At 40.3% G+C, this 25121-nt stretch overlaps 1 protein-coding gene across 7 annotated transcripts in view; it reads left to right on the top strand.

Annotated features, from left to right (window-relative positions):
• SPPL2B (signal peptide peptidase like 2B) overlaps nucleotides 1-21799 on the top strand; it is a 47024-nt gene extending 25225 nt beyond the window's left edge. For 2 of the 7 annotated variants that reach the window (XM_051972228.1, XM_051972229.1), the window contains exons 8-15: nucleotides 448-564; nucleotides 2148-2229; nucleotides 7434-7508; nucleotides 7604-7666; nucleotides 8855-8954; nucleotides 10809-10886; nucleotides 16193-16353; nucleotides 18365-21799. In XM_051972228.1, the coding sequence (XP_051828188.1) occupies nucleotides 448-564; nucleotides 2148-2229; nucleotides 7434-7508; nucleotides 7604-7666; nucleotides 8855-8954; nucleotides 10809-10886; nucleotides 16193-16353; nucleotides 18365-18637 (949 nt within the window). In that variant the 3' untranslated portion in view covers nucleotides 18638-21799. Of the gene's footprint in view, nucleotides 1-447; nucleotides 565-2147; nucleotides 2230-7433; nucleotides 7509-7603; nucleotides 7667-8854; nucleotides 8955-10808; nucleotides 10887-16192; nucleotides 16421-17439; nucleotides 17515-18364 lie in introns of those variants that run through there. The other 5 variants (XM_051972230.1, XM_051972232.1, XM_051972233.1 and 2 more) reach the window with 5 other exon arrangements.
• The last annotated feature ends 3322 nt before the right edge of the window (nucleotides 21800-25121 follow it).

Below are 25121 nucleotides of genomic sequence, written 5' to 3'. Positions count from 1 at the left end.
CCTTTTAGTGACAAGGAGCTCACTATCTACCCACATATAAGAGGACTGCCAAGATAGCCTGTTTCTTTGTTGGGCATTTCTGATTATTAGAAAGTTATCATGTTGAGCTGAAACATAGCTCCCTTTAACTTCACACTGCTCCTCATTTTTCCTCTGAAGGTAAACAAACAGAATAAATCTTATTTCACTTCTGTGTGAAAGCTCTTGAGATAGTTAAAGTAATCATATCCAAAGTCACACAACCACATAAGTGGCAGAGATAGAGGTAGCTAGCCTCCAAACACAGCAGGATTTGAGAATAGGAATCATTGAGAAAGGAGACTTGGAGAGGATAAGTCTCAACTCATAATGTCAGCAAAACTCCATGATAATTAAGATGTAATTTGACCCCATTCCTTATGATTCCTTTTGGGTATTATATTCTTTCTGGTGTGATTTCCTTTCCAGGGTTCCAGATAATAATTTACCTTATTTTCACAAGCGCCCACGAGTTCGGATGTTGCTCCTGGCAATGTTTTGCATCACAGTCAGTATAATTTGGGGAATTTTCCGAAATGAAGATCAGTAAGTCCAGACTTTCCCTCCTTCCCTCTCTCTGATTGACTCTCTTTCTCTCTCTTTTTTTCTTTCTCTTTTACACACACACACACACACACACACACACACACACACACACAATCTCACAAGGCTAGCTGTTGATTTTGGAAAGCTAGTTGTCCTTAGGACCTTACTGCCCTCTGTCTCCTATACAGGCTTCAGACCTCATCTGTGCCTTGTCCTTAGGTGCTCCCAGACTCACTGCCTCATCTGAACCTCCCTAGAGGTGATGAGCCGATGAGCCTGAGAGCCACTTGGGTTTCACTGTTATTAAAAACCCTATTAAAAACCCTGCCTTTTTAGTTTCATGAAAATGATTTCAGTGATGTTGGCATCAAAGCTACAATCTAGGCACATCTGATAGGAATGTCTGGGCAATGCCTTCTTTGCTTTTAATTGCATCTAATTTCAGTCCAGTTTGAAACAAGTCAGGCAGGTTTATCTGGTTGCTGCATGAATTGAGATTAGAATCTGAGGAGAAAATCCCACAAAAACTCCACTTCTGCTGCTGCTGGAGTATCTTAGTCCTCGTGGTCTCTGATTCCAGTTTGACTCTACCCCTTGACCTGTGAAGGGTAGGAAGAGGAATCCCTTTGCTAGTGGTTTGCCAGGCTCATTGATCTTTCCTGGGTGTGTTGGTTCTACAAGAGAAAAACTAGTGATTTCTTATGGAAAATTTTGAATTTTTCGGATAGGGGTACTGTGTGTTCAGCACTGAGTTGGAAGTCTCAGGATCAACAGGAATGGGAAGAGAACAGGGCTAGCTTGTTTCTAGGGCCACTGTGTAGTCTGTCCTGCTATCAGTGAAACCATCTGCTGTTTTCTTAGGAACTTTTTTCTCAAGTTGTTGAAGATTTTTGGCATTTGTATATTTTGAAACTTTAGCAGAACTGGCAGAAGGAAAAACTAAAACTATTTTGAAAATGCTTTTTTACACAGAAAAGACTATTCCCATTACTATTGGAAATAGTACTACATTGGACTAAAAAGTTACTAAGGACCCTTTTGTTCTAAATTCTACCACCTTACAGTCTTTCTTTGGTATTCATTTTCTGCCTCTGATCCTGGAATATAGTTTCTTATACTTTATACTGTAATAAAAACATATAAACACAAAGAGTAGGAATTTATAAATACAATATAATTGACTTCTGCTTGGCATAGAGGAGAAGCTGGGTTCTCTTGTCCTCTGGAACCAAAACTGCCTATAACTCCTACTCCAGCTCTCTAATGTCATCTAAACTGTGAACTCTCAGAGGGGTGGAAATCTTCAAAGTTGCTGTTTTCTAGTGCAGAGCACACAGAAGGCACTCAATAAGTATTTGTTGTATTGTCTGGCACCTTAATATAAACCCAGTTCAACCTCTTTATTGTATACATGGAGAAAATATGTGTAATACTCAGCATGAACAATCACAGAATTGTGGGAAATCTGAGAAGAAACTCAGAAGTTTTGTAGTCCAACTCCTGTGCTGGAACACGTATCCTGTGACCCTAACAAGTGGCTATCAGGTCTTCTCTTCAGTGATAGATATTTTTCTATTTTCTAGGTGGGCCTGGGTCCTTCAGGATGCTTTGGGAATTGCCTTTTGCCTTTACATGTTAAAAACCATTCGCCTGCCAACTTTCAAGGTATGAGAATTTGAAATTGGCTAGTGGGATGGGTTAGAATTCAGCTTCCATAGGAAAATTGTGATTGTTAGAATAGAAATAATCTTTCAAAGTGGGCATGTTTTTCGGGCAGTTGTCATCCATCTCTTGACACACACACACACACACACACACACACACACACACACACACACACACACACACACACACACACACACACACACACACACACACACACACACACACACACACACACACACACACACACACACACACACACACACACACACACACACACACACACACACACACACACACACACACACACACACACACACACACACACACACACACACACACACACACACACACACACACACACACACACACACACACACACACACACACACACACACACACACACACACACACACACACACACACACACACACACACACACACACACACACACACACACACACACACACACACACACACACACACACACACACACACACACACACACACACATCTCACAAGGCTAGCTGTTGATTTTGGAAAGCTAGTTGTCCTTAGGACCTTACTGCCCTCTGTCTCCTATACAGGCTTCAGACCTCATCTGTGCCTTGTCCTTAGGTGCTCCCAGACTCACTGCCTCATCTGAACCTCCCTAGAGGTGATGAGCCGATGAGCCTGAGAGCCACTTGGGTTTCACTGTTATTAAAAACCCTATTAAAAACCCTATTAAAAACCCTATTAAAAACCCTATTAAAAACCCTATTAAAAACCCTATTAAAAACCCTATTAAAAACCCTATTAAAAACCCTATTAAAAACCCTATTAAAAACCCTATTAAAAACCCTATTAAAAACCCTATTAAAAACCCTATTAAAAACCCTATTAAAAACCCTATTAAAAACCCTGCCTTTTTAGTTTCATGAAAATGATTTCAGTGATGTTGGCATCAAAGCTACAATCTAGGCACATCTGATAGGAATGTCTGGGCAATGCCTTCTTTGCTTTTAATTGCATCTAATTTCAGTCCAGTTTGAAACAAGTCAGGCAGGTTTATCTGGTTGCTGCATGAATTGAGATTAGAATCTGAGGAGAAAATCCCACAAAAACTCCACTTCTGCTGCTGCTGGAGTATCTTAGTCCTCGTGGTCTCTGATTCCAGTTTGACTCTACCCCTTGACCTGTGAAGGGTAGGAAGAGGAATCCCTTTGCTAGTGGTTTGCCAGGCTCATTGATCTTTCCCTGGGTGTGTTGGTTCTACAAGAGAAAAACTAGTGATTTCTTATGGAAAATTTTGAATTTTTCGGATAGGGGTACTGTGTGTTCAGCACTGAGTTGGAAGTCTCAGGATCAACAGGAATGGGAAGAGAACAGGGCTAGCTTGTTTCTAGGGCCACTGTGTAGTCTGTCCTGCTATCAGTGAAACCATCTGCTGTTTTCTTAGGAACTTTTTTCTCAAGTTGTTGAAGATTTTTGGCATTTGTATATTTTGAAACTTTAGCAGAACTGGCAGAAGGAAAAACTAAAACTATTTTGAAAATGCTTTTTTACACAGAAAAGACTATTCCCATTACTATTGGAAATAGTACTACATTGGACTAAAAAGTTACTAAGGACCCTTTTGTTCTAAATTCTACCACCTTACAGTCTTTCTTTGGTATTCATTTTCTGCCTCTGATCCTGGAATATAGTTTCTTATACTTTATACTGTAATAAAAACATATAAACACAAAGAGTAGGAATTTATAAATACAATATAATTGACTTCTGCTTGGCATAGAGGAGAAGCTGGGTTCTCTTGTCCTCTGGAACCAAAACTGCCTATAACTCCTACTCCAGCTCTCTAATGTCATCTAAACTGTGAACTCTCAGAGGGGTGGAAATCTTCAAAGTTGCTGTTTTCTAGTGCAGAGCACACAGAAGGCACTCAATAAGTATTTGTTGTATTGTCTGGCACCTTAATATAAACCCAGTTCAACCTCTTTATTGTATACATGGAGAAAATATGTGTAATACTCAGCATGAACAATCACAGAATTGTGGGAAATCTGAGAAGAAACTCAGAAGTTTTGTAGTCCAACTCCTGTGCTGGAACACGTATCCTGTGACCCTAACAAGTGGCTATCAGGTCTTCTCTTCAGTGATAGATATTTTGCTATCATCCAGAGTGGGATACTATTTTTGGGCAACTGTTTGTAAAAGTGTTTTTCCTTATGTTGAACTGAAAACCTGGTTCTACTTTTCCAAGTCTAATTTGTCTGATACATTATATCTCTTCAAATATTTAAAGATATTGCCAAGTTGCTACTGGGTCTTGCTTCTCCAGGCTAGATATCCTCAGTCCCTTTGACTGAGTTGCTTGAGAACATGTAGGCTTTAGGAGTTTGTCAGAAGGAATTAGGGCAACAGAGCAGGGGGCATCTTGCCCTTACCTTCCTGTGTGACTTCTGCAGTTGGTGAACTCTGAAACACTTGGGCAGGTATGTCCAGGTGGGCTATGACAAAGTGCACAGGAATTCTTGTGGTTTTAATGATAAATCTTTCAAGGCCATTTTAATTAAAAAGGTTAAAGTTTTATAGGAATGAACATCTTCATTGGAGAATACTTATTGCAAATTCTTGAGCAGGGCAGTGACAGAGAATGCCATATGTTGAGCTATAGTAAAAAAAAAAAATCTGCATACTAATAGAAAGAGCAGTGTCCTTAGATATGGAAAGCTTGAGGTCATTTAGCAGACTCTCCCAGCCCAAGTTTCATCACTTTCAAAAAAGAAATAATGATATTTAGATGCTACATTTATTCAGACATACCTCAGAAAGGAATTTTAAAAATCAAAAGCAATAATGCCTAAAAAATGTTTTGTAGCCACAGAGGTCTGTATAAATATGAGTTATTATTCTGTGATAAGTTTTTTAAAATGCTTTAAAAGTTCCAGAGAGCTGTGACTTTGTTTCTATGGGTGCTCCTTATGCTAGAACAGATTAGAATTCTCTATCCCTGAGTGTATGGTTTTTAAAAATTATTGTGGCCACAAAAATATTCATTACTTAATGGTGGTGAGTCTTCTCCAAACTTCACCTGGCTAGTCTCTGTACTTTAGACATAAACTGGTCAGGCCTACTCCCAAATCTTCTTGTTCGGTAGAAATCAGCAGAGTTTGGGTTTTGTTGGTGATGTATAAAAATGCTGAGGATTTATGGGGATTTATTTTGTAGCCAGCTACTTTGCTAAAATTATGAATTATTTCCAATAGCTTTTTGGTAGAATCTCTGGGGTTCTCTAGGTATACCATCATATCATCTGCAAAGAGTGACAGTTTGGTTTCCTCATTGCTTACTCTAATTCCTTTTATATCTTTCTCGACTCTTATTGCCGAGGCTAGTGTTTCTAATACGATATTAAATAATAATGGTGATAGTGGGCAACCTTGCTTCACTCCAGATCTTACTGGGAAAGGTTCCAGTTTTTCCCCATTGCATATGATGCTTACTGATGGTTTTAAATATATGCTCCTGACTATTTTAAGGAAAAGTCCATTTATTCCTATGCTCTCAAGTGTTTTTATTAGGAATGGATGTTGGATTTTATCAAATGCTTTTTCTGCATCTATTGAGATGATCATGTGGTTTTTGTTTGTTTGGTTATTGATATAGTCAATTATGCTAATAGTTTTCCTAATATTGAACCAGCCCTGCATTCCTGGTATAAATCCTACTTGGTCATAGTGTATTATCCTGGTGACAATTTTCTGTAATCTTTTTGCTAATATTTTATTTAAGATTTTAGCATCAATATTCATTAGGGAGATTGGTCTATAATTTTCTTTCTCTGTTTTCAGCCTACCTGGTTTAGGTATCAGTACCATATCTGTGTCATAAAAGGAGTTTGGTAGGACTCCTTCAATCCCTATTTTTTCAAATAGTTTATATAACATTGGAGTTAATTGTTCTTTAAATGTTTGGTAGAATTCACATGTAAATCCATCTGGTCCTGGGGATTTTTTCTTAGGGAGTTGATTGATAGTTTGTTCTATTTCTTTTTCTGAGATGGGACTGTTTAGGATATTTACTTCTTCCTCTGTTAGTTTGGGCAAGCTGTATTTTTGGAGGTATTTTTCTATTTCATTTAAGTTGTCGAATTTATTGGCATAAAGTTGGGCAAAGTAACTCCTAATTATTGCTCTAATTTCCTCTTCGTTAGTGGTGAGTTCTCCCTTTTCATTTTTAAGACTAACAATTTGATTTTCCTCTTTCCTTTTTTTAATCAGATTTACTAAGGGTTTGTCTATTTTGTTGGTTTTTTCATAGAACCAACTCTTAGTTTTATTAATCAATTCAATAGTTTTTTTACTTTCAATTTTATTGATCTCACCTTTTACTTTTAGAATTTCAAGTTTGAAGTGTATTGTAAAGGACTATATGAAATGTAAATTGATATTAGAAAAGTAAAAAATTAGTGTTCTTTCTTTTTCTGGAGAAGAGAGCAAAAAAAAATTTTCAAAAAGAACTAGAGAAAAAAATCAGTTGTCTAAAAAGCAAAGTCAGTTCTCATAAAAATGTGCAGCTAAAATTTCACAGAAAATATATCTCAGTTACTTGGCCCATTTTGATTTTTTTTCTTTATTTAGAACTTGGAAAGTGTTTTTCCTCCCCTAAACTAAGCCCCAAACTCAAGATGGTTTGAAAGCAGACATATGCTTAGATTCGCCCATTCTCTATTCATTGAAGCTTTTATGAAGGGGTTTAACTTTGAATTGAAACCTGAGATGGAAAATTTTGATCTGAAGGGATTTTTTTAAAAAAAGGTAAAAGTGAGTTTGTAGTCTGTATGCATGTTTTAGTATACGTGGGGTTTTTTGTTACCATTTTTTATTTTAAAAATAATCTAGAATCTAAAGTGCAGCATCAGGAGTTGACCCCTTCCTTCCTGCTGTGACATTTACTTGAAGCTCAGCTGGCCTTAGTGGCTTAAGGGAAAAAGAGAAGGAACTGAGCAATAATAGAGAAAGGGTGAGAGCTTTCAGGTAGAGCTGGTTTAAAATCAGTTTCTGCCTTAGTGTTAGTACTTTACAGAATTCCTCTAGCTTACATGATATCTTTAGATTGTCAAAATTCATATAGTATGAGTTGGATGGATCTTCATAGGTAGGCAAAAAATTTAAGAACTTTTTTCCCCACCTCAATGACTGATTTTTTTTTTTCTTTCCTAGGCTTGTACTTTGCTTCTGTTAGTACTTTTCATCTATGATGTATTTTTTGTGTTCATCACACCCTTTCTGACAAAGGTAGGAATTGTTCTGGCTGTTTTGTCATCTGAACAGAGAAAAACATATCCCAGAATTCCTGAATAGTTAAGTTTCTCATATCCTTTTTTCTTTAGAGTGGGAACAGCATAATGGTGGAAGTGGCTGCTGGCCCTTCGGATTCTACCACTCATGAAAAGGTATTTCTTTAGTAGCTTCAAGATACAAGGTGAATTTATTGCTCTTAACCTCTGAATGCTTTCATCTCCAGAAAGGGTTAAACTACAAAGAGCTGTTTGAATAGGAGCTCACAAATTATGCCAACATTTATGGTGACATCAAAGGTTCCTATCCCATGCTAAACCCGTGAAGAAGGTATGTATGTGGGCAAGATGTGGGAAAGTGAGAGGAGACTGGGCACATATGCAGGTGTTTGACAGCTGGAAGAGAACCAAGGTGGGTCAGCTCTGGATGATAAACCACCTCTCCCCAAGACTAAGCCCAAAGGGAAGAGAAAAGGAACACATAATATGGGTTCTAAACACAGGGATAGGAAAGCCTAGAGAAATGGGTCTGGGGAGGGGAACAGAGACATATATTTTCCCTGAAGATTTTCCCTGCTCTCTCCCTCTCAAATTTTCTAGTTTTTTTATTTGATTTTTTTTTTTTAAGGCTGTTGCATTTCTTCATAGATTAAACATGATTTTATGTCAAATTGTATGTAACATTTGAGGAATATCTATAGTATGGTAGAAGGAGCCCTGGTCTTAGAAGACCTGAGTTCAAATCCAGGCTCTTACCACTCTGCGTTTGAGCTTGAAAATGAAGGGGTTGGACTAGAAGGTTTCCAATGTCTCTTCCATTGCTAACAAGCTGTGAATTGTGTTCCTGAATTAAAGTAACTTTGGGTGGTAACAACAACCAAAAAAAAAAAAAAAAAACCCAAAACTCAAACAAATAAGTGTATGTATGTGTTCCATTTCCCCCCAACCATAGTTTCAGAATTTCCAGAAATTTTCATACTTTCTGTTCAGTCTGGCAATATTCCTTTAAGGATGGCTTGATTTGATAATAGTCCCCCCAAAATGGACCCCTGACAAACTTGATGGGGATCATCACCATTATTTTTGTGACTAATGCCAAAAGGGTTTTTGTGCTTCAGTATGAAACTTTTGTTCCCTCTGTTGTGACAGGAAACTGTTTTCTTTGAGGTTGAGAAACTGTCAAGCCTATAATTTGTTAGGAAAAAACATGCTAGCTTCTAATTTCCCCATAAGTTGTTTGATGTTTATAGAATTATCATGAGAAAAAGGTACATGTTTTCATGGCTTTGATTATAAATGTAAGATTTTACACTAAAAACATGTTATTTCTTCCCCTCTTTTTAGCTCCCCATGGTGCTGAAGGTCCCAAGATTAAACTCTTCACCATTAGCACTCTGTGACAGGCCATTTTCTCTATTAGGCTTTGGAGATATCTTAGTGCCAGGTATTTCAGTTACTAAGCTTGCAGGTTAATGAGCTAAAATAGAATGTGGTACAGTGGATTTTAATCAGAGGACCTGAGTTTAAATCCCAGCTCTGCTTATTACTTAATGTGACCTTATAGCAAGTCACTTCTATAGACCTTTAGCTTCCCCATCTCTAAGATGAGGTTCTGATTAAACATGTCTTCAAGGTCCTTTCTAGCTCTTAAGAAAGAATTGATTGAAGCCTCTCATGCTATGCTAGGCACTGTGAGGGAAGATGAAGTTTAAGACATAGTCCCTGTCCTCAAGGAGTTCACAATCCAGTTTGGGAAACAAAACATATTCTTGAAACAATCAGCAAAATGTTACTTAAGTGCTAAATTGTGTGCTGCATACCAGAGCTGTTATAGGAGTTCAAGAGAGAGAAGATTGATGATGCCATTGCATTTCAAGAGCCTCCCATCCAAGGCTTTCTGTGATCTGACTCCAAACTGTCTTTTAGCCTTCTCTTCCTCTATCCTGCCGGAATCTTCTGTGTCCTTTACATTAGTTTTTTCCTAGTCACTCAAGCGCATCTCTTTTTCCTTTTCTCATGCTTACTTTTTGCTTCTCCAGAACTTCCTTAGCCTTCAAATTATCTTAGCTCACGTCTCACCTCCTCTGCTAAGCCTTTCATGGTTACCCCTGCCTGAAGTGCTCTGTCCCTCCCTTGAACTGCTATGACACTTCATAATTATACTACTTTGGGCAAATAAAGCACATACTACTTCAGAGCTTCTGTGGTTTTGACCTGCCACCTGATTACTTTTGATGCTTTCCCAACTCTCCAAGATAGGGACAGTGTCTTGATCCCATTCGTGTCCCTACAGTGGATAGCACAGTGCCTTGCATGAAACATACCCAGGATCTGGTTTTTTGTGATTGCTTTCTTCATGCATGCATGCATGGCGAGCAGTAGGGGGTGACACCCCCAAGGGGCCAGAGCTCTTGATGTGGGTGTTCAGAGAATTTTTGAAAAGTCTCTTTGCTATGGTGGCTATTCTGCCTGCCTGACTTTTTGTGAAACTTTACTTACCCTATTGGGATAATTTCAATTATGATTTTGTGAATTATTACAATTTACTGAGTACTTGATCCATAAATCCTCCACAAATGGTTTCTGCATCATGCTGGAGCTCTTCCAGTTCTTTTGATAGTTATTTTACTGTGGAAAGACATGGACAAGAGTCACACAGAGAGAAGATTCATGGTTGGGTTGTATACACCGTGGAGGAAACACCCACACCAGTGAGATCTTAGCTCTGTTGAAATATAATCTGGAACCATTGATGTGACAACTTGGTTCTTTTTCTCACTTGGGTTGTTTAAAATTCCATTGTGGGTTCACGTATTTAAAATTGTTAGTCATATATAGGCTGTTAGAGAAGAGACTTGAAGTTGTGAGAAATTTACCAAGTAAGAGTCAGGAACTGTGGGACCTAATCCTCAGAAGCTCCTTTCCAACCATTAAAATCACTTTAAAAGGGAAGGACTTCCTTTGAGAGGTAGTAGTCTACCCTCACTGAAGGGTTTCCAGTATAGACTGAGGAACTACTTGCTGGAAATGTAGGCAGTATAGCTATTCAAGTATGGCTGGATTAGCTGTTCTCTTGAGATCTTTTCCAACTAAAACCTGTAGTTCTCTGGATCTCATTTTCTTTGTTTTATACAGTGAGAAAGTGGGATGGATTTGATGAGCATTAAGAGGGCTTTACATCTTGAATATCATTTGATTCTAAACCTTTTGGAAATGTGTTAGAACAGGGAGTAAGTACAATAGTTTGCTAAATTTTCACAAGGGAATGTAAAAATAATTAATTTTCTTTCTTTTCCAGGATTATTAGTAGCATATTGTCACAGATTTGACATCCAGGTGCAGTCCTCTAGAATCTACTTTGTAGCCTGTACCATAGGTAGGTACAAAGGAAGTATTTATTAATCTGTCTTGTAGTAGATCTACAGACAGCTAGGCTATATAGCTCTGTGATCAGTGTGTTTAAATCTTGGAAACAAAATGCAACTCAGTTATTTAATATATTTTGACTTTAAAGACCCTATGTTATCTCCAAAATTTTAACTTTGGGGTGGTAGGTCTATGATAAAATCTTAGTCTATTTTTCTCTTCTTCATTTTATGTTTGGTGGCTATGGTGTTACCTACTAAGAACATTTCCTGAAAACAAACTTTTTAACCTGAAAAGTAGCTGCTTTATTTTCTACGCAAGGTCAGAAAATCACATGTGTGACATTATAATTTCTTTCTCATTCTTGTTTGGGTGCCCCAAATAAAAGAATTAAAATGAAGTTTAATCCTGGCTCTGTCCCTTACTACTTCACATGGCCTTGAACCAGTCGTTGACGACTGGTTCTTCTTAGCACAAGGGGTTTGTACCAGATGATCTCCAAAGTCCCTTGTCCCCTCTGGCAGGCTCTAGGGGGTCCACAGGGAGGGGACTGCTGAGGAGTAGATGGAGAGGAGCCTGATCTTGGTAGTCTCTTTGAAGAAGATGGAAAGAAAGGAAGAAGAAAGAATTCAGTCATTTTTCAGTCGCGTCTGACTCTTTGTGACCCATTTGGGGTTTCCTTGGCAAAGAGACTGCAGTGGTTTGCCCTTTCCCTAGCTCATTTTACAGATGAGGAAACCGAGACGGATAGAAATTTAGTGACTTGCCCAGGGTCTCACAGCTAGTCAATATCTGAGGTCACATTTGAACTCCAGGAAGACGAGTCTCCCTGACTTCAAACCTTGTGCACTGTGGCGTCCCCTTAGGAAGGGGTGGTTATTAGATAGGAATTAGAAACATTGGTTTGGCTAGAATGCAGAGTACCTTTTGGGAAGGGAGTAGCAAGGTTTCAAGTCTTGAAAGTTAAAAGAATTATAGAAAATAGATGTGGAGATTTTTGAGCAGGTCAGATGATAGGCTAAAAGTTTTAGGAAGATGAGACTGATGGCACCGATTGAAGGAAGGAAGAGCTGGTAGCAGAGAGACCAGTTAGAATGTTGTTACAGGCATGAAATGGAAAGCCCCTGTTAGGGTGGTGGACAGTGAGAGTGGAAGGGAAGAAACAGGAAAGACACTACAAAGGAGAAAGATGGCAAAATGTGGCTGGATGACCAGAAATAGGGGATGTCAGCAGTTAAAGGAAGTAGCACATTAGGGCCAGTGAATGATACCTGTGAACTTGAGTCTGGATGATAGCATTTAGCATATGCAAAACCTCCCATGTTAATTAATATCTTTATCTAAGTCCCCTTAACTCCTTGTAATAATCATCCAAATGTGAGTTATTCCATATCCTGGTCTAATTAAGTTAGTGATATATTTTTATAATTAATTGAAAATTGGCTTTACTAGGAGAAAGAGGGAGAGTAGAGAATATTGTTGAGACTTGCAGACTTTGTGGCCATCCTTCCTAGAGTCAGCAAATTGGAAGTCATTTTATGCCATTTACCCAACAACTCTGGTTGTCCTCAGCCAGGCCTCCACCCCTTTGTTGCCTCAGGGGAAGACAAGATCATTTACACTTACCCACAGTCATAGAGATGCCAGGCTTCTTAGAGGTTTCCCAGGCAGAAAGAAATGACCTTTCAGTGGCAGTCTAGCCTGGCATGATGTGCTTAATTCAGGACAGCTCCTAGTGTAGGCCAGATGAGGATTTGAGTAATAGGAAGGGAGTAACACTGGCTTTCTCTGTGGAGCTCTGTTGGCATTAGGATGCATTTTAGGCTCATCACTTTAGGAAATATTAAAATGTATTCTCTCAAATCTTTTTACTTCCATTAAGTACCTATGTGTATTTATATCTGTGTACTAGATGCTAAAAAGAAGATACCAAGCCTTAGATAAGACATGATTCATGCCCTTAAGGATAGCCTTACAGGTTGGAGGGAAATAAGGCAGGATACAGCTCTGAGATACAGATGGAGAGGGAGATGAGGCATGATGAGTGAAATGGCCTTGGAGAGAAAGGCAGAGTGGGGGAAATGGCTCAGCAAATCAAGTACGACTCTCTGGAAGAAGTAATGTTTCTCTATTCATATTGCTCCAGAGACCTAGTGCAGTCCCAGAGGCAAGTTGCCTTGTTCTCAATCCCCTTGTTGTGGGAGAGAATGAGGAATGATCGCTGCCCATCACATTAGGTTGGAAGAGGAGTTGTGGGATGCTTAATACAATTCGGCCTTGCATTGTCAGTATTTTTAAAACAAAAAATAGAAACATTAAAGGGAAGAAGAGAACAAAATACTTTGCTGATGTTTAAGGTATAGATTTCTCTCATTTCACCCTGGGTGGATACTGGGTTTTACCAGGCTGGTAGGGGAGCGTTGTAGTAATGATAGCAGCAATAGCTCACATTTTTGTTTACACAACAGCAGCTCTATGAAGGAGGCGTAGGGGCAAGTGGCATTAGCCCAATTTTGCCATTGAGAAAACTGAGACACTCAGCCCTGCAATGGTTACTGTGCTTCACTCTCAAGGGTGATGTGTAATGAGATCTGCCCCCAACATGTGGATTACCACAGTGCATTTAAGCACCTACTGGATGCGGAGCATAGCATTGGATGCTGGGAATGTCCAACAGTGGAAACTTGATGGAGCTCCAGAAACAAATAACCAATGGTGGTTGTAAAAAGTGAAAACAAAAGTGTGAGGTCACATTGAAAACGAAAGACCCTGGCCTGCTGAGGGCAGCACAGTAGGGATGAGAGGGCATTCCAGTCATGACCATAGAGGTTTCTAATGTAATTGTTTCCATTGTGAGAGAAAAACAGTGAATCAATTGGCTATTGGTTATTAATTGAATATCTGTGATGGGCATACTATGTTTCTAGGTACTATAGGATGCCAAATTTACTTGAGCTATAACTGCCTGAAAGGAAGAGTTTGGAAATACAAAATTTAAGGGAACACACTTAGTACACAAAACACTATCTTGTTTGAGTGTTGTAGTAATGACATATCTTTATAATAAATTTGCATTAAAAAAAAATCACAAAAGCCTTCAATCAAACTTTTTTTGAATAAAAAGCTTTTCATTTTTGAGTATTATTTATATGTATCCAGAGGAGAGTGACCAGAATAAATGGGGCATAGAAGCTTTATCAAACTAAAATTGGTCAAAGAAACCAGGAATATTTAGCCTGAATAAGAAAAGATGGAGGGGCACTATTTGCAAATAATTCAAAGCTTTTCCATAGAAAATTCAGGGTTAGATTTGTTTCTTATGCATAATGGGAAGAAACAGTAAATTTTTAGCTCAGTTAAAAAAATTTTTTTTCTAATACCAAAAGCTGTATGAAAATGTATTCCAACTGCCTCAAGAGGAAGTAAGTTTTCCTATTCAGATCTCAATTAGACTAATGTCCTTACATCTTTGATATCCTGTGACTTCATAAGTTTGTGGACCAGCTCTGTTTCCAGTTTAGTTGGTGAACATCTGGCCAAAATGTGAAGTCTGTGTAGTAGATTTACATCCAGGGATAAGTTCTCTCTCTTTACCACGTTCTTCCACTTCTTGGGTATAAGGGCCTCCTACTTTTCCTTTTTGTCTTGCCCTAGCAGGAAAGGATGTGTATTATGCATTTATACTGGTTGATTGAGTCAAATGAGTTACTTTAAATGTACTTTAAATCCATTTGTGGAAAGCCTTTGTTATCTCAAGAGATTTTCAGGCATCAGTAAACAAATGGGAATATCCTAGTATATGTAACGAGAGTACTAGGTGCAGAATTGGAAAATATAATCTTCAGCGAGACTCTTCCTTTATTGTCTTCTCTGTAAAAAACAATAATGATAATAATGATCCCTCATGGTTATATAGTCTTAAGGTTTACAGAGACGTTTCATCACAACCCTGTGGGATAGCCTGTGTCATGTTATATATCACACACATAAGCAAACAGGCTCAGAGTGTAATAATGATTTGCTTATCACGATGCTATCAAGTAAAGGTCATTATGTTCCCGATATTGTATTAGGTGCCAAAAATACAGTAACTGAAATGGAATTCTGCCTGTCCTCTTGGAGCTTCCATTCTATCAAGTGAAACAGAACTAGTAGGTTTCAGTTCCAGGATTGAAGGTGGGCTTAGCTAGTTCCAACTGCCCTTTGCTTGCTAAATTCTGTGATACTTTTAGGCTTCAGAAGGAATAGTCACTAGTCTCTTCCCCATTAGACTTCTCTACTCTCCTCCTCTAAGATAGGGCAACAACTGGCCTAGCATTGGTTCTTTAGGGGGTAGAAGAATGTGTCATATCATCATTGATTTCTGAGATTTGGCTTGTCCCCTTCCTGCCTGAACACAAATCAGCCTTTCTCTGCTTGTCGTCATTAACTCTTCATCTCCCTCCTTATTCTGGCACATTTAATGATAGTCATTTCTATAACTCTTCCTTTATGTCCTGGCTTGAAGCATCTCCAATGCCTACCATACTGTTTTTACTTTTAGTTAGAAAATCTGTTGTGATGTACATCTTGATGTCCTCATCTCTGATTTACTCTGTTCTCTGGCCTCCATGCATGTGTGACCTATACTGCCTCTGTCAAAGACAGATTCTTGGGAATCTCCTGAAGGGGAAAGAATAGCAAGAATTGGGGGGGAGGGGACCTATCATAAGAAAAACACAAACCCCATACACCATCTTTTTAAAAAAAATGCCCACCTCTCATGTTAGATGTATGAACTTGATAACTCTTTCTCCCCAAAATAAAACTTCTGCTTTGCCTTCTTGTTTTTGCTTATGCTAATTCTCTAAATCCTGGAATAGCCTCCCTCTCCTACTTTCTCTTTTGCCTATTAACTCCCTACCCATTTTAATAAATCTAACTCATATGATGCCATGTTGTCTGTGAAACTTTGTATCATTCCTTTGGTCAGGGAATGCTTTCCCCTAAAGATCCTTAATGTGGCACTTTGATTTTTATCTTAATAATGTACATTTATATCATAGAGTCTGTATTTATGTTGTTCTTCTACTAGATTGTTAGCTGCATGAAGGAAGGGACCTTGTCTTATCTAAGTTTTGTGTCTGCCCTAAGGTCTAATTTTGTACCCTGCTCTCAGTTTGTTGAATGAATGAATTGATGCAGGTAGTAATGTATACAAGTTTCCTCATCTTTAAAATGAAGAGGGACAATATTAGCTCTAAGATCATGTTTTAAATAAAATGTCAGATGATACATTGAAATAAACTTGGTTCTTCTCTTCTTTGTCCAATTTAGCCTATGGCATTGGCCTTCTGATCACCTTTGTGGCTTTGGCATGGATGCAGAGGGGCCAGCCAGCTCTCCTCTACCTAGTGCCCTGTACTGTGATCACAAGCTTTGTGATAGCTTTATGGCGCAAGGAGCTGAGAATGTTCTGGACAGGCAGCGGATTTGCGGTGAATACCAGTTTGATATGACTGTCTTCAAGAAATACTAATATTAGAAATCCTAACTAAAGTTAAAGTTGAGTAAAATATTGTAGTTTTATCATCAAAATCACACAGCTGATGTTTTTGCCATAATATTTGTTTTCTGATTACAGAAAGGTGGTTTGGTTTTAGGAGTTAAATATTTGGCCCTAGAATATTTTGGAAGTGTGGTATAACCAACAGAGATATACTGTGAACTTTTGAGATGACATGTTAACTTTTGCTTGATACTAATATTCTTTTTCTTAAAAGTTCTGTTAGTTCTAAAGTGTATAATCAGGCCCCTCTTAACTGGAGGTCAGACTTCTGGCAACCTTAGCCACCTGGAATCCAACTGCAGATCTGGAAATAAGCCCAAATAGCCCTTTCTGCAGCAGGGATAATAGTTGTCACAAAGCCCAGATACTTGATTTCTGTAAAAGCGGGTAGAGCCAGCCATGCTTAAACCAGCATGGTGAGTGAAATACAGGGAATCATATTAGAAGAAGCAGTATCCACTGACAGCATGATAATTGGCAGCTCTGTCTGTGGAAGGAGGAGACTGAAGAACTAGATGAAGGTCTTTCAGCTCTAGGGGAAACTTCCCTGAACTAATACAGTGATTGACGTTCATTATGGTTACCATGGAGCAACAAGAAAGCATTGATTTATATTCAGTCTTCATTTCTTAAGAAAACATGGATATGTGTGATACATTTTAGAAAAGTTTCCATCAAAAATAATATTTTGGCATTTTATTTAGCTGCCCAGTTGTTGGGGATGCCAAGAGGGATGGATTGACCTTTAAGGTTCCTTCCTATTCTAAAAATCCAAGATTTACTTGCTCTGGAAAAATCATTTGTTTAATAATACTTTATTCTCCAACTGTGTTGGATATATAAGCCATTACTATGTTGTGGTTTGAGGTTAATAATATCTATCCCTTTTTGTCATTCTATCTGTTAAAAGCATTGCGGGAAGTGTGGGCTTAGATTTTAATTTGGAACTTGTTGTTCTGTCATAACATCATCATATCTGAGTTGTACCCAACCACATGTCACTTTTTTCTTCCAGGTTTTTTGGGGAAGATAACTTGAATTTCAAAACTGAATTAAAAGGGCCTCCTCAAAGCCTTTCCCTCTGATAGAAGTTTCTGATTGGTGTGCTTCTCATCCAGCTGTTGATCTGACATTAAAAGAATGATTTGTTTGAGTTAAGGTTGAGTATAGGAGAAGGCAGCATGACAATATATGAGCAGGTGAGGCAAGTTAAGCTTTCACAAAAGGGAAAAAGGAATCCTGGATCCCCTTGACAAAAGGAAGGACTCCTTTTGCAATGATTACAGCAAAACTCTTTAAGCTAAAGAGGCACAGATGTTGTAAGGCATCTGTAGCTCTTTTTAGAGTGGCACTTTGGACAGCTATTTTCTTTCTCAGCCTGAACCATGAAGGATTTGGGCATTTAACATTCCCTTTGATTCAAAAAGTCTTGCTATATTTTATTTTTTTTTAATAATTGAAGCTGTCCAGGAGGTGGGGAGGTAACAAATCTTCATCAGTAGAGGTTTGTAAGCACAGGTTTTTTGGGATGATATAGGGACATTCCATTCAGCTGCAGGTTGCACTGGTCAATTCTGACTTTGATATTGTGTGATTTATGGGTCATTGAATGCATCTTAAAAGGAGCCACAGTTCCTGTGGATTCAAGTACCTATAATTGTAAAACATTTTCAATGGCTCAAATTTATTTTAATCTGAAATCAGCTACATATATTATTTCTTTTCCAAACTTTTTGGGAAAAGAGTTTGAGCTTGACTTGCCTTACCTTCTTTATCACCATTTCTATTTCTGTCAGGTGCCTGTCATCCAGCAGCCATCAATGTTGTTTCCTGAGGTGTAGAGTCTCCTCTAGTTTAGCCTTTTTTTTTCAGGTCTATATAATGTCAGGGGTCTCGTTAGATATATTTACATTGCCTTACCTATGACTTTTCTTTTGTAGAAGGACCTGTCTCAGCCTTCCTGGGTGATGGCTTCATCTGAATGTCCCCAACCCCTAAAAGATTCAAATGCTTCCCCTTCTCAACAGGAGCCAAACAAAGAATTGATCAACCCCACTCTCCAAGCCGACCAACTCTCTGATACACCCACATCCTTGGAGAAAACAGCAAGTGCCAGTGGACTTCTGAGCTCTGCCCCTCATGTTTCAGAACCAGCCGATCAAGACAAGGACCAGCCTGGTCAAGAGATTGGAGAGGCCCATCAGACTAGATGAGGAGAATGGCAATAGGAATCATGACACCTGCTTCATGGCCCTGAGTGTCCATGGACTGGTTCTAACTTTCACTAAAGAGCCCCATGCATCATTCTTCCTACAGTTGCTGATACTTGTTAGGTTCCCCCTCCCCCTCTTTCTGAAATATGGTGCTTTCATTCCCTTCTGATGCCCATTTCAGGGAGAACTTGGAATAGGTTTCTCTTCCTCCATTCCTGCTTTCCTTTTTATGTCCTCCTTGTATTACGGGATTTTATTTATGCATTGCCCTGTGCTTGCGTGATTGCTGTGTTTCTCTAGGCTAACTGAGAATGTTAATCTTGACAGGAAGCACTGGACAGTTTAGCTAACATAAAAAGCTAGGAGAAGTCATTGTTAGTATTTCTCTTAGCCAGCAGTTAACATTTGGTTTTTCTCTTTATGATATCTTAATTACAAATGATTGATTTAATGTAATCAGATATTTAAGAAGCAAGAAATGGTCCATCATTTCATCTCCTTTTGAAAGATAGGCATTTCTATTCTGGTGCATGAAGTGCATCATGATTCTCTAGGGTTTTTCCCCCCATGTTTAAAAGCTAGTCTGGTCAAAGATTCCAAAAAGTAGGCTTTTCTAGGTAAACATTCACTGAGTAGACTACCTCTTGTCCACCATAGTATGTTAAATTCTTTCTTACTCAGGAGATGTAAAAACAAGATTACCATATGCTAGTGTCCAGGTTATTAGAAAAAGGACTATGAAGTGATAAGGAGAGAATGGTGTAAGAATTTGAAGAAGCTGGTTATTAGAGGAAATGAAATAGACCCTAAAGTCTGTGTGGTTCTTATGTTAAAGAAGGTTTTGCTATGTTTATTTGATTGTGTCTTATGAGCTTGGATGGAAGAATAAGTGTGAGAGCATATTCAGAAACCTGGATATTTAATCTAAACTTTTAAATATGTCTTTTTGATTTTCCTAAAAAATAATTGGCTACCTCTCCACCCCCACCCCAACTGTTGCAATCCAGAGTCTTGTAGGCAATGGTCCATATTTTTCTAAGTCATTCAGAGGCTTCATTCACTAGAACTAAATCAGTATTGCCTCTGGAGATTTGGCATCTATTTGGGACTGTTTGAAAACTTAAAGATGAGGGGAAACTATAATCTCACTTTATACAAAACAAAATATGGCTTTTGGGTTTCTAGTACATTTTTTAGGCTGAGTTCTAGGGATTAGCATGGAGTCCCCTAACTCATTAAACTTCAATTCAGGTTATCTTTTTTCTACCACTGGAAAATTACTGAGATTGTAGATAGATGGTTCTCTTTTGCTCGCCCCATTGTCCTTGAAAGAGGATTTGGGTGAGGAGGACATTTCTCTTTGCTATCATTTTATACATGGCAACTGGCTACAGCTGTTGCTAAGCAAACCAGTGTGATGGGTAAATTTCTTCAGCCTCTTTGGCAGATTTAGCATCTCAGCTTTTGTTTACGTTTTTAAGCATAAGATCCATTTTGTTTTGAATGGAGAAACAAGGGGCTTTAACTTTAATTTCTAAGACTCAAGTATTCCTGTTTTTTAACACTATACATTCCAGTCCATAAAAACAACTTAAGTCTTGCACCTTGCAGTAGTAAGGAGTGCATTTAAAAATCTAGCTGAGGAACTTTTGCAATATATGGGAATATTCTGGAATGGCATTCTTTCTTCTACCTCACTGATAGGATTCTCACAACACCTTTAGAGAGACATGATTTAGAGCTTATGGCATTTGGCACGTGTGCGCACGAACGTGTGTATACACATACACAAACACACACAAAAACCAGAAAGGTCTAGCTGCCAAATGGCACTGGCAGAGAGGCGCTAGTGACTGGTTCCGTTACGTGGCCACTGTGGCTGAAGGGCAAGGTTGCCCATCTTAACTCCATATCTATCCTTTTCATCCTTTTTTCCCCCTAAAACAACTAGAATGTTGTCTCTCTTACATAATGAAAAGGGTCTTGGTGTGGAAGAACGAACAGTTCCTACTCCTGTCTCCCTAGATTACGGGAAGCCCTGATTTCATCCTCTTCATTCTAAGTTACAGTAAGGTAGCTGAAAGCCCCAAGCACTAAGGCAGGGCCCCAGAAGGCTCTTCAGGGGGATTGGATCCCTTCAGATGCTCCCTTGTTAAAACAGGGTTCTGCTTCTGGATCCACCACCTTCCCTGAAGCTTCAGGGTATTCCCTCAGCTGTGCTTGGGCTCAGAAAGTGGAGCTAGAATCTCTTTGTACATCAGGGTTTGGAGTTCTCCCCAGTCCAAATGCCCAATCAGATGTCACTTGGGGCTCTTTTGGCAGCCTTACACTTGACTACTCTTGTAATCTTGTCTTTAGCCCTCCAGGCAGCCTTTTCAAATTTGAGCTTTGAAAAACTTTCCAGTTAATGGATAATGAATGACAGGCACTTATTTTTCATTCAACTAGTCTTAAGGCGAGGACTTTTCAACATTATAGTTACTACTTAGGGTTCTGCCTTTCAGGTGTACTTCCTCATTGTCTCATTCATGCCTGAGCTTCCCAGAATATCAGAGGCTTTGGGTAAAATCATAAACTTCTGAAAAAATACCAGCATTGAGGATTTATAAACAGTCTTAGCCATTAGTTCTCTGGGGAGGAGGGATGGATTTTCTAGCTAAAGGAAGGGAAAAATGTCTCCAAAGTCCTTCAACCTGTTTGTGTATTTCTCTTGGGTTAAAACGAACTGATAACAACCTGGGAACAATACCAAATGGACCTTTTCCTCCTCCTTATGTTCCTGTCCTTTTGTGAGCATGTTGCCATGGAATAACATGATGCAAGTGAGCTCTTGTGCCAGGAAGATACTTGAGTTGGAACCTGCTTCAGCCAATTGGACTATGCCTTAATTTAAGCCATTTTATACTTGTGTATGGTAAATGTGGGTTTGATTGTTTTGGGGTTTTTTTTTTTTTTTAATAGAAAAATGTTAAGGAATTCTAAGGCAGATGTTCCTAAAGTTTGAGTTTCATATTTTTTGCCTTGCTTCTGTTTAACCTTATCATTAAACATAGATTTTGATATTTAAAACTCAGCATTTGAGATTTAATGTGAAGCAATAGGGAAGAGAATTGTCCTTATGTTGCCAAGTTTGCTATCAAAATAAAGATTCCCTCACCCATATGAAGTGCTTTGTGGGATCCCAGGATTTTAGAATGGACAGGATCATCTGTGTTTGTCTAGTCCAGCCCTTTTTTTTTTTTTTTCCAGATTATATCATTCTTTTCAGCCCTTTCTTTTTACAAATGAAATTGAAGCCCAGAATATTTGTGACTTTCTTGAGCTTATAAAGATAAGTAATCGAGGCAGATCCTTTGACTCCCAAGCCAATATACCCTTTTTTTCTCTGTACCATATTGTTAAGGGACTATGTCTTTATCTTTGTATTCTGAATGAAATGATTTTTGTCACTAATTTTTGAGATGTCCACATCTTGCTTATTAGTGAACTGGTTAGCAAGCTTGCTAGTTAGCAAGCAGGGAGGAAGGAAGACAGACTCAACAAGTGATGTATCCAAAATCACCCAGTGAGTAACTGAATCAGGACTAGCTAGCACCCAAGTCCCAGGGCTCTTTAAACTCTGCCTCTGCCTCTGCCTCTGCCTCATACTCAGAATGATGAGATCACTTGTAATTAAGTAATAAAGTCACATAAATAATTCAATATCAAATTGATGAGGTAAAGCTCGTTTAAATTACTGACATTTGAATTATGTAAAACATTTTCAAAATAATAGTTTTGTTTCAGACATAAATGATAACACTAAGCTAAGAAAGTAGAGCTTAATAAAGAGCCTTAATGTATCTACTTTATCTGTAAGCAGTATATCAGATATAAGTAGCCCTCCTAAAAACTCTGAAGTCATTTGAAAATGTTTTCAACTATATCCGCTTCATTTTGATCTATAATTTGCACTTCAAAGGAAATTTCTAAGCAAATGTTAATTTCAGTCTTTAATGAAATTGTCAATTGATAGGGCTCTGCATAATCTTTCTGGAAAATTACATATGAGAATTTCAGAATTTACTAGAATAGGAGAAAAATGTGAATGTTAGAGATTTTCACTTCCTCTCCTACACTCTCTTTGCCACTCCTCCCTTGGGGAATGGAACCGCCCCTGGAGTCCCAAGAGGAGGAAGGATTCTGGTATCCTGCAGAGAATTGCAAGCTTGTGATGGCTCCAAACATGCATGAAAAGTTCCATTGTTCTTCCTGTTGGAGGAAGATCCAGTTACTTTTAAGAAAAACTCATCAGAAGGCCCCTGCAAAGGAAAATGTACCACCTCTGAATTTAACAGCAGCTCCCACTTGCTAACATCGGGCACTACAAGATGACATTGTTCTTGTTCTTTGGGGGTGGAGGGTAGGGCATCCACCTCAGGGGTCTTATTGGGGGGGAGAGGGGGGAGAAGGCTCCCAAAAAGGATTTCGCAGCAGAATGCCATTCTCTCTGTCTTCCCTTCCCTATACGGTGGCTATCACATTCTAATACCCAAATGGAGTATTGTCTTGGAGAAGAGCAGACCTTCCGCTGAGTCTTAGAACGGTCCCCTTGGCTCCCCCCGGAAGTTGAACTAAGCTGGGATGTCAACATGAGGCCCTAGGAACCTTTCCTTGCAGAGCTGATTTCCAACTCAGCCTCTGGACCTTCTCGTTGCAGGTGTGTCGTTATGGAAAGGGCTTGAGTAAAGGTCCAGTCCCATGGCGCGCCGCCTACTCTCGCTGCTGAGCCGGGTGCCTTTGGCCGCACCTCAGGGGTCTTATTGGGGGGGAGAGGGGGGAGAAGGCTCCCAAAAAGGATTTCGCAGCAGAATGCCATTCTCTCTGTCTTCCCTTCCCTATACGGTGGCTATCACATTCTAATACCCAAATGGAGTATTGTCTTGGAGAAGAGCAGACCTTCCGCTGAGTCTTAGAACGGTCCCCTTGGCTCCCCCCGGAAGTTGAACTAAGCTGGGATGTCAACATGAGGCCCTAGGAACCTTTCCTTGCAGAGCTGATTTCCAACTCAGCCTCTGGACCTTCTCGTTGCAGGTGTGTCGTTATGGAAAGGGCTTGAGTAAAGGTCCAGTCCCATGGCGCGCCGCCTACTCTCGCTGCTGAGCCGGGTGCCTTTGGCCGCGCCACCGAGAATTCTGCACCTCGGGTTGTTGGATCGGCTGCCCTGAGATCCCTGTGCGGGAAGAAGGGCTCGGCCCCAGAGGGTTGTCACGGACAGCTCCTGGGCCCGAATGATATTTAGGCAATGTCAAGACCACCAAGAAACCTCCATTGTCTGGCCTCCATTTGGAGGGAGTGCCTACCAAACAAATAGCTCTTCCCCGAGTTTTGGTGTTCATTGAGGGATTGCAAACTGCTGCTGAGAGGAGCCCCTCAAACTGTGAAAGTTAAATATGTTCAGAGGAGTGACGGAAAAGTCGGCTCCTGAGTTTTCCTTTTGGGAGCTGTTGCACCCGAGGTGGAGAGAGCAACTCCTTTAGGTGCGGCTTCCTTGTACCCCGAAGCCCGAATCTCTTCCCGGCCCTGGGCCACCCAAACCGGGTTTAAAACAGTCCGGGGCTGTACCCCGGGGGCCTCTGAGGAGTTGGCGAGCAGTCCCCACGGGACCGGGCACTGTCTGGGAGAAGAGGGGAGGAGAGGAAAAAGGCCGGGGAAGGGGATGAAGCGTTTGATTCCCGGGAGACTTGGAGAAGAGAAGAGGAAATTAAAATGTGAAAGGGGGAGAAGAGGATCCTGACTCCGAGGGAGGGGTTGAGGAATATGGAACTGGAATCCTGGGGGGAACCTGGTCCGGTAGGAAGGATGGAACTTTAATCCCCGGATGGGCGGGGAGGCTGAGGTTTTAACCTCGACGGGGCGGGCAGGGGCGCCCCAGACCCGAGAGACGGGTGGGCAGGGCCGGCACCGCTCCCCTCCGGCCCTTCCTTCCCGCCCCCTGCCCCACAAAAACGGGCAGGCGGCCACCAGAGGCAGCCACTCGTGGCAGCAAGCGGCGGGAGAGAGCTGCTGACGGGGCCGCCCGGCGGGGCGAGGGAACCGAGACTGCCTGCCCGTCTGGCCTCGGGAGGCACCCGGAGAGGCCCGGGGTGAGTCTATCTCGGGGCCGGAGGGGACAGGCGTGGGGCGGGCTCAGGCCGGGAGGAGCTCCCAGCTGCAGTGACGGCCCGAGGCGCCGGTGTCCTTAAAGAGCTGGGCAGAAATCCACTCCTAGAGCCGGGCGAGAGGGCGAGCCAGCCAGGGGAGAAGCCGACTTCTGGGGCTCGCTCCTCCGGGCACGCAGAGCCCAAGCTAAGGCTGCTCAGCGCCCTGGGCGCGGCTGGTGCCGAGCGCTGGGGTTCCCGAGAAAAGCAAAACGGCCGCTGTTCTCCACAAGCTCCCGATCGGATCCGGGAGGCAATAGGTGCGCATCCACGTACAGACGAGCTACAGGAGCGGTGACCGGAGC

This window comes from Antechinus flavipes, chromosome 1, assembly GCF_016432865.1.
Source record: "Antechinus flavipes isolate AdamAnt ecotype Samford, QLD, Australia chromosome 1, AdamAnt_v2, whole genome shotgun sequence".
NCBI lineage: Eukaryota > Metazoa > Chordata > Mammalia > Dasyuromorphia > Dasyuridae > Antechinus > Antechinus flavipes.
The sequence above is the reverse complement of the archived record's forward strand: the minus strand, read 5'-3'. Positions and strand labels throughout refer to the sequence as shown.